At 35.6% G+C, this 12198-nt stretch overlaps 1 protein-coding gene across 1 annotated transcript in view; it reads left to right on the top strand.

The window, feature by feature from the left end:
* Window positions 1–12198, top strand: part of CDH18 (cadherin 18) — a 195350-nt gene that overhangs the window by 146041 nt on the left and 37111 nt on the right. The window contains exon 6 of the mRNA XM_063298765.1: window positions 670–923. Coding sequence (XP_063154835.1) covers window positions 670–923 — 254 coding nt within the window. The remainder of the gene's footprint in view (window positions 1–669; window positions 924–12198) is intronic.

Genomic DNA, 12198 nt, shown 5'->3' with positions numbered 1-12198 from the left:
TATGGCCAATAACCAAGCACTGTGCATGTTTACCCAGAAGGAACTTTTTAGGTTCATTCAAGCTTACTTCCAGGAAAAGGCACACAGAGTTGCATACTTCACCTATGCATCTTCAAGGCACCTTTGAAGATTCTTGTTGTATTTCTGCAACAGATATCCAAATTTACCAACTAAATGCTCAAACCATAGAAACCTCAGAGCTCTGCTCCCACACCCCATGTCCCTGCCCAATAGAGCACAATAAGCAGTAAAAGGAAAGAGCATCTTTTCTTAAGGCATGAATGCAGCCACACATTTGCTGCTCAGGGCTAGCTGGAGATGGCTAATACTTGAAAATGGGATTAGACTGGAAGTTTGTGAGAGCAAAAGAGCTCTTAGAGAAAATAACGTCAATGGATTCAAAGACAGCTGAAGTATTTTGTCCAATGGTTTCACACAAAAGGAAGTGGAGTTTTTAAACTAAAAGAAACATTAACAAAACTACTATAAATCTAGCACAAAAGTGTTACATATAATTAGGGAGCTGTTACCACTAGAACCATTTTGAAAGTGTCTCAGAAGCTATAAACATACATGGTAGTGCACATAAAGTAATGAAAGAGTGCATTTTATACTGAGAGTTAAAAACCAACTCATCATAGTAATGTGACATTTCTTTTCTTCCCACAGCCACTCAACTATGAAAAAAAGAAAACCTATACTCTTAGTATAGAAGGAGCAAATACCCACCTCGATTTCCGCTTCTCACATTTAGGACCTTTTAAAGATGTGACTATGTTGAAGATCGTTGTTGGAGATGTGGATGAGGCACCATTGTTCACTCTTCCATTCTATGTCATGGACGTTTATGAAAATGCAAAGATTGGGACTACTGTGGGCTCAGTAACGGCACAAGATCCCGACAGTGCTAACAACTTAGTAAGGTATGATCGTATTAACAGCTCTTTGTAGCAGTGGCAATGGGGTGACGGACTGGGTGAACAAAGTATTCCTTATGATTCCAACAACTATGGAAATCTTGACTATATCACTATTAATTCAAAAGTAGATCTAGGTGAAAAAAGAAAAGAAAAGCTTTAAAACATTCCTGTAGTAATTTAAAAATATAAAGAATTATGTAAATTTATGGACTGATATCTAAGTAACAATTTGGACAGCAACAAAATTCAGGTTGTCAGGTAGCTGCCAAACGTGCCCTGTTCCTTTGCATCCTTTTCCCAGGTTTCTTCTCAAACTTATACTGTGGCTATTTCAGCATGTTCAATCCTGACTGGACTAGGGGTTGGAGGGAGCATTTTTACAGCCTTTTTTAACTTCTACAAATATTGCAATTATCCTGAGGATGTTAATATTTCACCTTTGTTTCTTCAATGACTGATTTGCTAGTCTTCTTGGCCCACACACAGTAAACTACAAATGCAGAGGATACATATTTTCAGTAATTACATATATATTCTAGTAGAGTTAAAGTCTACATTTTACTGGTAAGAAGATACTCAGGCTTCAATATCTGTTTAATTGTCATTAAGCTATTAGATGTTGTGTTTTGTTTTGATTTATGGTGTTTGTGGATCCAGCTATTGTGGTTACCATAGTCTATAGTTTAGCATATTATATGAAAACTTTAACTCAGTATAAAGCAGTTTTTCTTTTTTTATAAAATACTCTTTTACAAAGAAGGGACTATGCATGTTCATTGGGGGGGGGCGGGTTATGTGCAATAAAAAAGAAAAATATCACATTTTCTCTTACTGTATCACACTATCATGAGTACTGATGGAGAGCAGGAGGGGGCCTCTATCCAGGGGGGAAAACGCATGCGTAGTACTGAGGAGTTAAGCAGCCATTCAAAGAGACACAGATCAGACCCGCCTTGACTTTTGGGGTTTATCTGTCTGGGTTTTTCCCACGCTTCTTCAGTTTGTTAGGATTTTCTGTCTTATGTAGCAGTAATAAACACTAGAGACCTACTCCTCGTCTCAGTGTGATTCCTGACTGTTAGGACACACACTTTGCTAAAAAGGAAACAGAAAGACCAGAACACGTCCTCTCCAACACCCAGCAGCCAACACCCAGATAAGCAGGGATTAACACCAGACAAACTATCAAGCAGAAGACAGTACCCTAATCAAGGAATTACCAAGGAGAAAACCACACTCCCACCAAAACAGGCAGGACAAGCTACTGTATATAAACAGGGAGTAAAACCCACATGCACTTGCACTGATGATGTTACCTAGCCAGGTACCTAGTTGGGTAATGAAACGTCTGCAAGCAAACAACCAAGCTCAGAGAGCATCAAGGACTCCACAAATTGCACTAAATCATAATGTCATTTGATTTTGGCTTAGCAGGTGGTGCCAATGCAGTCAACTGTACCTTAATTAACAGACTATAGTTAAATAAGCCATGGCTTAGCTTAGCATATGAACCGGGTCTGTAACTTATTCTACCTGATTCAGCTTACTATAGGAGGGCAGGCTTTATTCTTCCCCACAATCCTGTTGCTGACTGAAATCCATATAGTCTCCACCTTCTCTTCCAGTGATTCTATTTCAGTGGAAGAGAATTAGATTTGTGCTTATTAACCAAGGGAAGTTAAGTTACATTACATTATATATAAGAATATGAGCTCTTGTAAATGATTAATGTCATAATATCCAAAGATCCATTCTGTGCGGTTAAGGATCACAGCACTTAAGATGAGGCAGTATGGTACCACAAATCAAGAAATCATGCTAGTATGGAGTTCTTCAATGAGGCAAATGTTGGAAATGGAGTGTGTTAATTTTCCAAATTTGAATCTGCATCTTTCCTCTTCAGAAATACTTATTCTCCTTAAATGAAAGCTTAAAGCTGTAATCCAAAACCCACTTACTAGGCAATATGCTCTGCTGAACTCAATAGAGCTTCCTTCCAAATAGATGTACAAATTGTACATTAAACCTAATGTAATAGAATTGGTATGTTAATTTTTAAATATAATGCTTCTGAAAGTAGAAGGTTTAGTTTTGTTTCGTTTCAACTAAAATAAAGATTATGCTGCTTTTTCTATATGGCTGAATTCTGAGGATAAACAATTTCAAGGTAGGATTAGAACAAACCCTTTAAGCAAAATAAATCAAAATCCTACTAGATTTATGCTTTGAAGCCTAATCCTTTTTATCATGAAATAGTTGTGAGTTCTTTGTTTAACACTATAGGAAAGATGCATTTCTAAATTTAATTGTGTCTTTATAGGCATACAGATATCAATATTAATTAAAGCATATCTTACATTTTTTATGAGTTCAAGGGACAGTTTAACTTGTAAGTGTAAGAATGTTTGTTACAAGACAGTACACACTGTCATCATTTGTCAAATTATGATATAAATATTATTGATAGTTGTCATTCTCACATTATCCTAGGAATCTTAAAATCCATTGTGTAGAATATTTCTACTATTGCTTATAGTGGTACTGCCACAATACACTATTTTGAATTTGAATTCAAATTTATTCAACTCATACTGTTTGGCTGCTACATTCTGCAATGTAGCAAAATTCTGAAATCAATGATATGAATGTATTTAATACATTTTATATGCATTCCTATGTTGAGCATGTCTCAAAATGTACATAGAAGAAAATCTATTGAAATACAATGAATAAAATAACAGTAAATTTAAAACATGGCTTATAAAACTATTCAAAACAGGAAGGAAGAAAATATTGTTTACACATGACAATCCACAGAGAAGAGCTGGTTGAAGGAATGGATGTTTAATAGGTACATAAAAGACATAATTAAATATTTTCCAAATCTCAATGAGGGGAACACTTTACTGCTTGTGCGATGGGAACTGGAGCATGCCAACCCTGTCAGATCTAACCAGGCAGGAAGAAGTAATCAGAAACAGATAGTCCCACAAATAACCAGACTGTGCTTTATCCCATAAAGGGCTTTATAGATGACAATCAGGATCTTGAATTACACTTGGAAGCTCACTAGCACCATATCTCCTCAAGCACTTCAGGCCACCACTTTTACTATTAACAGGAGTTCTATTGGGTATTAAACATTTCTTGCATAGCAAAACATCCAAGGAGGATTTGTCTAAATGCATTTCTTTATATGCAGTCTTCCATTTAGCAATAAAATTGTGTACCTTTGTTATATATGGAACAAAGCCTTGAGAATGATTCTCTTCTGGTTATCAGACTAAAAGCTATTTGAAGAAAATTCAAAGGCAGCATCTGTATCTTTTTCAAGATTCGATGTATGAGCCTCACTGTGCAGAATGAATGGCATTTGACAAAACAGTATTTTTTCCAAATGTTCTGTTAGTGTTATTAACTGACAAATTGGGGCAGGTCAGTAAGTTAAAGGTGATTGTTCATGTGCCTCCATCCTCAGATATCTTCATTAACCAGATTTTTTTTAAAAGTGCCTCTCTGGAATCGATGGGAGATTCTTCTTAAGTCAAATTCCAGTGCCAACAGACCACTTGAAAGGGGAAGGGTAATAGCTGAGAAGAGAAGAATTCATCTCTTCCTTGAGTTTTGCAATCTCCCTTTCCCAAATTCACTCCTATATCAATTAAAAATGGAAAAGCAAAGGAGCAGTTAATGAAAGTGTCTATGTCCTCATCAACCGTTTTTGAGTTTGTATCAGCAACCTGAAGTTATGAGGGAATGTTGAGAAGGTTTTCACTCCTTCAGAGTGGAAATACAGAATATCTTAGCAATGTAGATTTGCTGCTTTTTAAATATTCCTTATGTGAAGGATGTTTAGAAGGTCAGGCTTCACACTTAGCTAAAAGGAACAACTATATGGCTAGGAATAGGGAAGGACATTTGGTTTATACTTTAATACAAACCATCCTAATTCACAGCTTTCCAAACTAGAATTTGTTTTTGCACAACTCTGAATTTTGAATTTTAATTGATCCTAAAGCAACATAAAAGTGTGTTAAACAAAATTGCATATGCACATAGACAAAAACAAAATTACTTGTAAAAAGATGCATATTAGGGGATGTGCAAAACATAGGTTAGACCTAGAATCATAGCTTTGAAAGGGACCTTGGAGGTCTTCTTGGCCAACACCTAGCCCAGGGCAGGAATCCTCAGACCATCCCAGAGAAATGGTTGCCCACCCTTTGTTTGAAAACCTCCAGTGACAGAGCATTCACAATTCTAGGAGGCAGACTGTTCCACAGCTGAAGAGCTCTTTCAGTCAGGAAATTCTTGAGTTTCTTGTCAGCTTCTTGTCAAAATCACAAATTAATAGAAGGAAAACCAAGTTCTACTTAAAAAAAAAAGTTTAAAAATATTAACTCTGCAAAAAAGGCAATACAGTCAAGCCCTTTTTCTATAATAAGCAGATTGGTTGTTATCTGCTGGTGCTGCTGGACATGTCCACAATGTTTGATACTGCAGTATCTGAGATCTGTTTTGGATGAGATCTTGGGAAATCAGTGGTGTAGTGGAAATTTTGGTTTTCTTCTTTTTTGGCAAAATCACCTTTTTCTGTGGAGATTGGAGACTACTCATCATAGGTCTTTCCCCTTATAATCACTCTTTCCTAGGAATCAGTTCTGGCCTCCATGTTATTATCACTCTTTCATCCTGTGCTTAGATTTATTATCTGGATTTTAATATCATATTCATGCAGATGACATTCAGATATACCAATCCGATGCTGAGCTTGATTATAGAGTTTGGAAATCCACATTGAGCTCTCTAACTGACCTCTCTGCATGAGTGGCTAAATACCAATGTAGGCTCAAAACAGACAAAACTGAGATCTTGGTCTTTCACATTTAACATATGTCTCCCTCTCTTTCTAACCCCTCCCCCCATCTGTATCCAGATGACAAGCTCCATATTTCTGGCAAAGTCAAGAAGTAAGAACCACACAGATTTCAAAAAGGCGTATTTAGTGCTGCTAGTCAGGTGTAAAAACTGAATACTGAAAATTGTAAAAATAAGTTCCAGGCAGTCTTATAATGAGCTGATTAAAATAGAGTCTCTTTGAAACATTTCCTTCCCATGGCCCACACCATTGGAGTAGGCTGCTTTTTCTCCTACCCATTTATCCTAAACTTAACTTAACTTAACTTATCCTCTTCCTGCTTCCCACAACATGAGGGTTGTTCGGTATCCCTTGGCTCAATGGCCAGATCTTGGCTATTCCAGTGTGGAGCCTTCGTTTTCTTCATGACTAAGGATTTTCCAGCAGTTGCTCCTAGGCTATCAGCTCCCTAATACTCATTTGACAAAACTCAATCTGAACATATTTAAGAAGGTTTTAAAGGATATTTATGTCTAGTAAAAGCTTGGACAATACGGGAAAAAAAACAAACCTCTTACTCAGAATATGTTAACTTTTATGTTTTGTAGTTTATGGTTCTTTACTGAATTGTTTTAGAGTATGTGTGTGTGTGCTTTAAGTATGATATGGGATTATATATTTAACTGTTTGTCCTCTTTTGGTGATTATAAATTGGTTGTCATATTTTTTGTTACGATTTTGTTATGTAAAGTTATGCATGTACTGGTTGTCTTTGACATTCTGTTGTGGGAAAAATGCCCTCTTCAGTAAGGATCCAAAGCATTTGGAGATAGATGCAATAAAGTAATTTTAATTGGCATGCAGAACTACAGTGATCACTGGGCTCCCAGCCAAAGGAATGCAAAAGAGCTCCAGTTAAAGTAAGGTTATAGGTTATATACCCTCTGGAAATGATACATAGGACTTACAAAAACCAGTGTAAATTATAACACAACCTTTACTGGAAGAATGCAGAATCTGATGACAACATGAGGTGACTTTACTATGGGCTGACCTGGCACCTCTACATTCTGCTCCATTGACACCGCAGAAAAGACAACAATCTGGTCTTTGTTATCTGTTGTCTTTCCTTCCAGCTTCATCAGGCAGCTTCATCTTCCCTGCTCTGTCTATTATGCAGTTCAGCATCATGTATGTAAGGAGAATATTATTTGGCCTCCACAGTACAGTTATGCCTTTACTGGTCATCTTCAACATTATGATGTGTCCATTGTTGTGAATTGGTTGCTTGATAGACACTTTGTTGAATATGAATTATTATTATTATTATAATACATATAATTTTCTTGGGATTTTTTAAATTGAGTTATACCACAGCACATTTATTTGTTTGTATATTAATCTCTCTACTACTGCAGGTGATGGTACGCAGCATAAAACATCCACCATAAGAGTAATAAAATGTTAATGGTAACAGGAATAAATAATGATCAAAATAAAATAGTGTTCATTCTAAAACATCTGGAGCATATACAAAAGTAATTTACATAATGGCCTCAACCTATACCTAAACAAACAAACAAAAAAAGACGTCTGAAAGTGTTCTGTGTTAACCAACTTCCAGAAAGCAATCATTGTCAGGGCGTAACATGGAGAATATGACGGAAAACATCACCACCTATCCAACCACATCATACTCTGCATCTACCTCACTAGACTACCCCATCTACCTCTCTCAAACTGCCAAATAATCACAAAACAGACCAAAACAACCCATACCCAACTAGGTAACTAAAACTAATACCACAGATGCCATCAGGAAAAAGAAAAGTATCTCCTATCCAGGTTAGGGTTGGAGGTGCTTTTTTTTCCATCAAAAATCATTAAGGGACAAAAGAAATGACTGGCAAAGCTATGCCAAAAGCAGAGGAGGACACAGACAATTCCATGCCCTTTTGTTCCCTGGTCACTGGGCTTTATGGAGAGGAACAGATGACTTTTGCAGAAGTGTGAACGAATCGTTTGGGATGGCTTTTCAAATTATGCAAAAGGTTTTAATGAAATGAGATTGAGCACAACACAATACCAGCTGAGCCTGTTTTCCTTTTGTAATACCCTTCATTGTCACTGCTATGATGGCAAATACAGCAGCATGTTGGTTATTCTGTTAGAAATTGCTCCCTCATTGTGTACTTAACAGCTAGAGGCTAGTCAGTGCAGGAGACATTTCTACATGAAGAACAAACCACATTCTTCTATTCCTTTTCAGATACAATGCACCAACTTTATTTCCAGGCAAAGTAGAATGTATGTGCCAAATTCAAGAAACTGCAAAATTTTAAACTGCTTTTTGTGCTCTTTAAAGTGTTCCTTTTATGAGAAGTTAGTGAAGCATGCAAGACAGTATTATTGCTGCCTCTGGCTTCCCACCTCATCTAATTGTTGTGCAGTATTACCTAGTATGAAGTGATAGACCTTCTTTCTTAAGTTGCCTGCTCCTGCAGCTAAAATAGGAAGGAAAAAAAAAACTCCTGCTTAGTTTTAGTTGGGGGCTATAATGTACTGGAGTCTATTTCATTCACGATTGCATCACACATATACATTCTGTTATACTAGGATCAATATTGTTTTGATATTACACTTTACTCTGTTCCAACATTTGATCCACTCTGTGCTTTACTGTGAAATTATCTGTATTATTTAGAAGCAGGATTGATTCTTAATTATTGCTGTCAGCAAGAAATATTAAAGTTTCATCCTGTTAGAATCTCTAAGGGAACTCCCTGCTCCTAACACTGCATCACTGTTCACACTTACATTAACAACTAAGCAATTGCAGTGTATCCAAAGCACACACATTTCAGTAGTCTCCTTGCTGGATAAAAACCTTCTTTGTGCAATGTGCTATAGCTATGTGTTATAGGAATGAGTTATTTCCTATTAAATTTGGAAAATTAGAGAAGCCCTGGATTTAATAAATTGTTTCAGATGTGCAGAGTTTGATTCAGATGCATAGCTTATATGTGGTTACTGGTCTCTAAATTCTCCATAGATACTTCGTCTTTGAGCTGGTTGGGATATATTAAAATTCTGTCTGTAATACTGTATTTCTGATGGTTCATTCACACATGCAAAACGTTAGTTGATCTTGTATACAAGTGAAGTAAGTTGGCTTATAAATCTTTGTATAAATAAAAGGTTTTTGTTTTGTTTTTTGGGAAAGAGCTATAATACTATTACTGTACATTTCATAATTGGGTACCCTTCAGAATCTTAACTCAAGAAGCAGGTATATAATTTAAAATATATACATCAGAATCTTAACTCAGGAAGCAGGTATATAATTTAAAATATATACATCAGAATCTTAACTCAGGAAGCAGTATATAATTTAAAATATATACATCAGAATCAAATAAAATTAAAGCAAACTAAAATGATTTAATCCATACAGATTGATATTATCTAGTAGTTTTAAATCAGTGAAATGAGCTCCAGTAAGTGACCTTCTCTGACTTCTCTGAATGGCATCAAGGCAGAGATTTAAATGTGTCTTTCGTCTATATCTACTATATGTACTCAGTGACTTTTTCTTTAGGACAATTAGCCAATTTGCCACAGTCTGAGTTTTTGTAAAAAGTCACTCGGATATAGATAGATAGATAGATAATTTTTTTCCCCAGATGACACAAGAAGTATTATGATATTGAATCTTTTTGATTCACTATCAAGAAAGTGGACTGCTTATATCTATTAAGGAGTTATAGAAAGCATGATTATTGAAACTATTCTAATGTGCTCAAGCCACTGAAAAAGCATGGTTTGTTTATGAAAGAAAACACCTATACATACAAAGGCATTTTCTTTCCAATATTATGTTTTTAAAATACTCATAAGTAGATTGTTTTGAACATGTTGCTGCTTTTTTTATTTTTGTTGTATACATATTAGTACTACACATATCCTAATGCCAAGGTTTTTCAGGTTCATTATAGTTATTAAGTTATTAAATGTAAACTTTTATTTCCTGATGTAGTACACTTCATGTGTGCTGTACTATGTCTGACTTTGCAGAAATGCTTGAGAAGTGCAAGTAATAAACAAAAGATAGATCATAATGGGTCTTAAAACAATCTGAATGTTCTCAAAACCATGGTCCCATAATGTAAACTCCTCTCTGCTAGATGCCTGTAATTGCTTCAGTTGTTAACAGTAACCTTCAGTGGAGTATAATTTGAAGGATAATGCTTACCCATCTCTTCTGAATGCCCACACATTCTGTTTCTCCTAGCTACTTCAAGGCCCTTGCTTTCATTACTCAAAGGGCTCATTTATTCATTTCTCAGATTCAGTGGTTTAGTCATCCTTGATCACAATGCCATTTTTTGAGGGGGAGGGGGATACAATATATTTCTTTAACCATAAGAAGGCATTCTATATTATAGCCAAAGAAGAAGATGACAGTCAAAAATTAGCAACACTTTGTCACACATGCATACACACAGTGCATACACACAGACACACATATCTGCACCATCCATTCATATTATTCTCATAAATGATATATTTTATGCAGCTTAAAATGATACCTATGGTCACGCGTTCATGTTATAACAGCCAAACTGTGATCTGATTCAGAGAAATAGATTTGTGAAAAAAGAATAAATTACAGTTTTGTCCCTTAGCAAGAACTATTGTTCTAGCAGCCCTTCTTGTCTCTTTAATGGTAGGAATTCCTATTCTGTCATCTAAGAGTATCATTTCAGATTTTAATCAAAGACGATCATGGTAGCTGTATATTTGTACTAGTATCAGAGGGAATATACTTATATATACCAGTTTTTGGAGAATGGTGCTGTTCAGTTCACCTTTTACATATGGACTTCTTGTTGATACTGTGGAGTGCAGAACTAGGATCTTTGATCTGACCCACTAATCTTCTTAGATTCAGGTTAAAATCTCAGCCAGCATTAGAATTTTAAGAATACTGGCTGTGTTTTAATTTCAAAGTAGCCATTATTTATGGAAGTAATACTTAACTCCAAGAGAATCATGATTGCAATCTTAGTCACATGGCAGAGGACTCTTCCTTTTTTGCTAAAATGTGTTTTTTCATATGTATATTGTCAAACATGTAAACCATCCATATTCAAACAGTGTGTCATATACAAATAGGCAAAGGATGTCATTGTTTAGTCAGTATTTCAGCTGTTCATTTGTTCTAAATCTTTCTGTCATGTTCTCATTTCTTTGTAACTTTGAGGTACAGTTCTTTACTCTGTTTATATTATATACTCTTGCCTGTGTGTCTGTGTTTCTCTTTCTCTAGTATAATTGTGTATATCAGTGTTTCTCAACCTTGGAACTTTAAGATGTATGGACTTTAACTCCCAGAATTCTCCAGCCAGCCATGCTGGCTGACGAATTCTGAGAGTTGAAGTCCACACAACTTAAAGTTGCCAAAGTTGAGAAACACTGCTTTACACAATAGTAGCAGTCGTGTTTATGTATTACTGTGCCTTAACCAAGGATACAGGACCAGCTGTAGGTTGTTGGGTTTCTTCCCTTGTAACTTTAACCTTTTATTACTATTATATTTTACTTTGGTTTTAATATCACATTTCTTTAGCTGATACTGTCTACTATTATGACCTACCCAGTTGTCATTTTATCTCAGCTTTTTTCTCATTTTCTAAACCAGCTAAACAGAACTAAACTGAGCTCTTGTCTGTCCTTTTGAAAATCTCACCATTCTTTCTCTTATTTGGCCTTACAGTTCTGCTACAAATAATAGATTGTTCTTCTGTCCAAGTGAATAACCATGGAGATTATATTTGATTCATCAGTCTTTGTTGAGCCTTTTATTCATCTACAGTTCAATACTGATCATTGCACCTTTGAAGTATCTCTCAAATTGCCCCCTTTCCTCTTATTTTTTTAAATTTTAACTAATACTTTGATGATACCTGATCACTCTTCCAATGGACTTCTCTCTGGCCCTCCAATTTCTCATATCTCACTCCTACTATCTATTGTACCTTTTTCTTCACTGTGTTTGACCTTTATTTCTTCAATTCTCTTACGTTTATATTATCTAAATAGATACGATACTTCAGTTGCATTTGCTGTCCACCTATCTAAGTAGGGGAGGGCTCTATTTTTTTTTTTTTTTACATAGAAAGGGCAAGCAAGTAGAGGTCTCCTCTTCTGTTTTTCCCTCCTTCTGGCCCATCACTGTTCTATATGATATATTTTTAAAAGACTTCTCATCCAAGTTTCTTTTCATGTTGTGAGATTCCAAGTTAGCATTTTTTTCTAAGTTTAGTAACTATACAATGAACAATTTCTTTCTTAATTATTTTACCAGTCTGTAAAGTGTACTATATGTGCACTTTTTAAGGCTGTTCATTTGACTCATGT

Source organism: Candoia aspera, chromosome 3, assembly GCF_035149785.1.
Source record: "Candoia aspera isolate rCanAsp1 chromosome 3, rCanAsp1.hap2, whole genome shotgun sequence".
Taxonomy (NCBI): domain Eukaryota; kingdom Metazoa; phylum Chordata; class Lepidosauria; order Squamata; family Boidae; genus Candoia; species Candoia aspera.
Note: the sequence above shows the minus strand (reverse complement) of the source record. Positions and strands in the feature narration are given on the sequence as shown.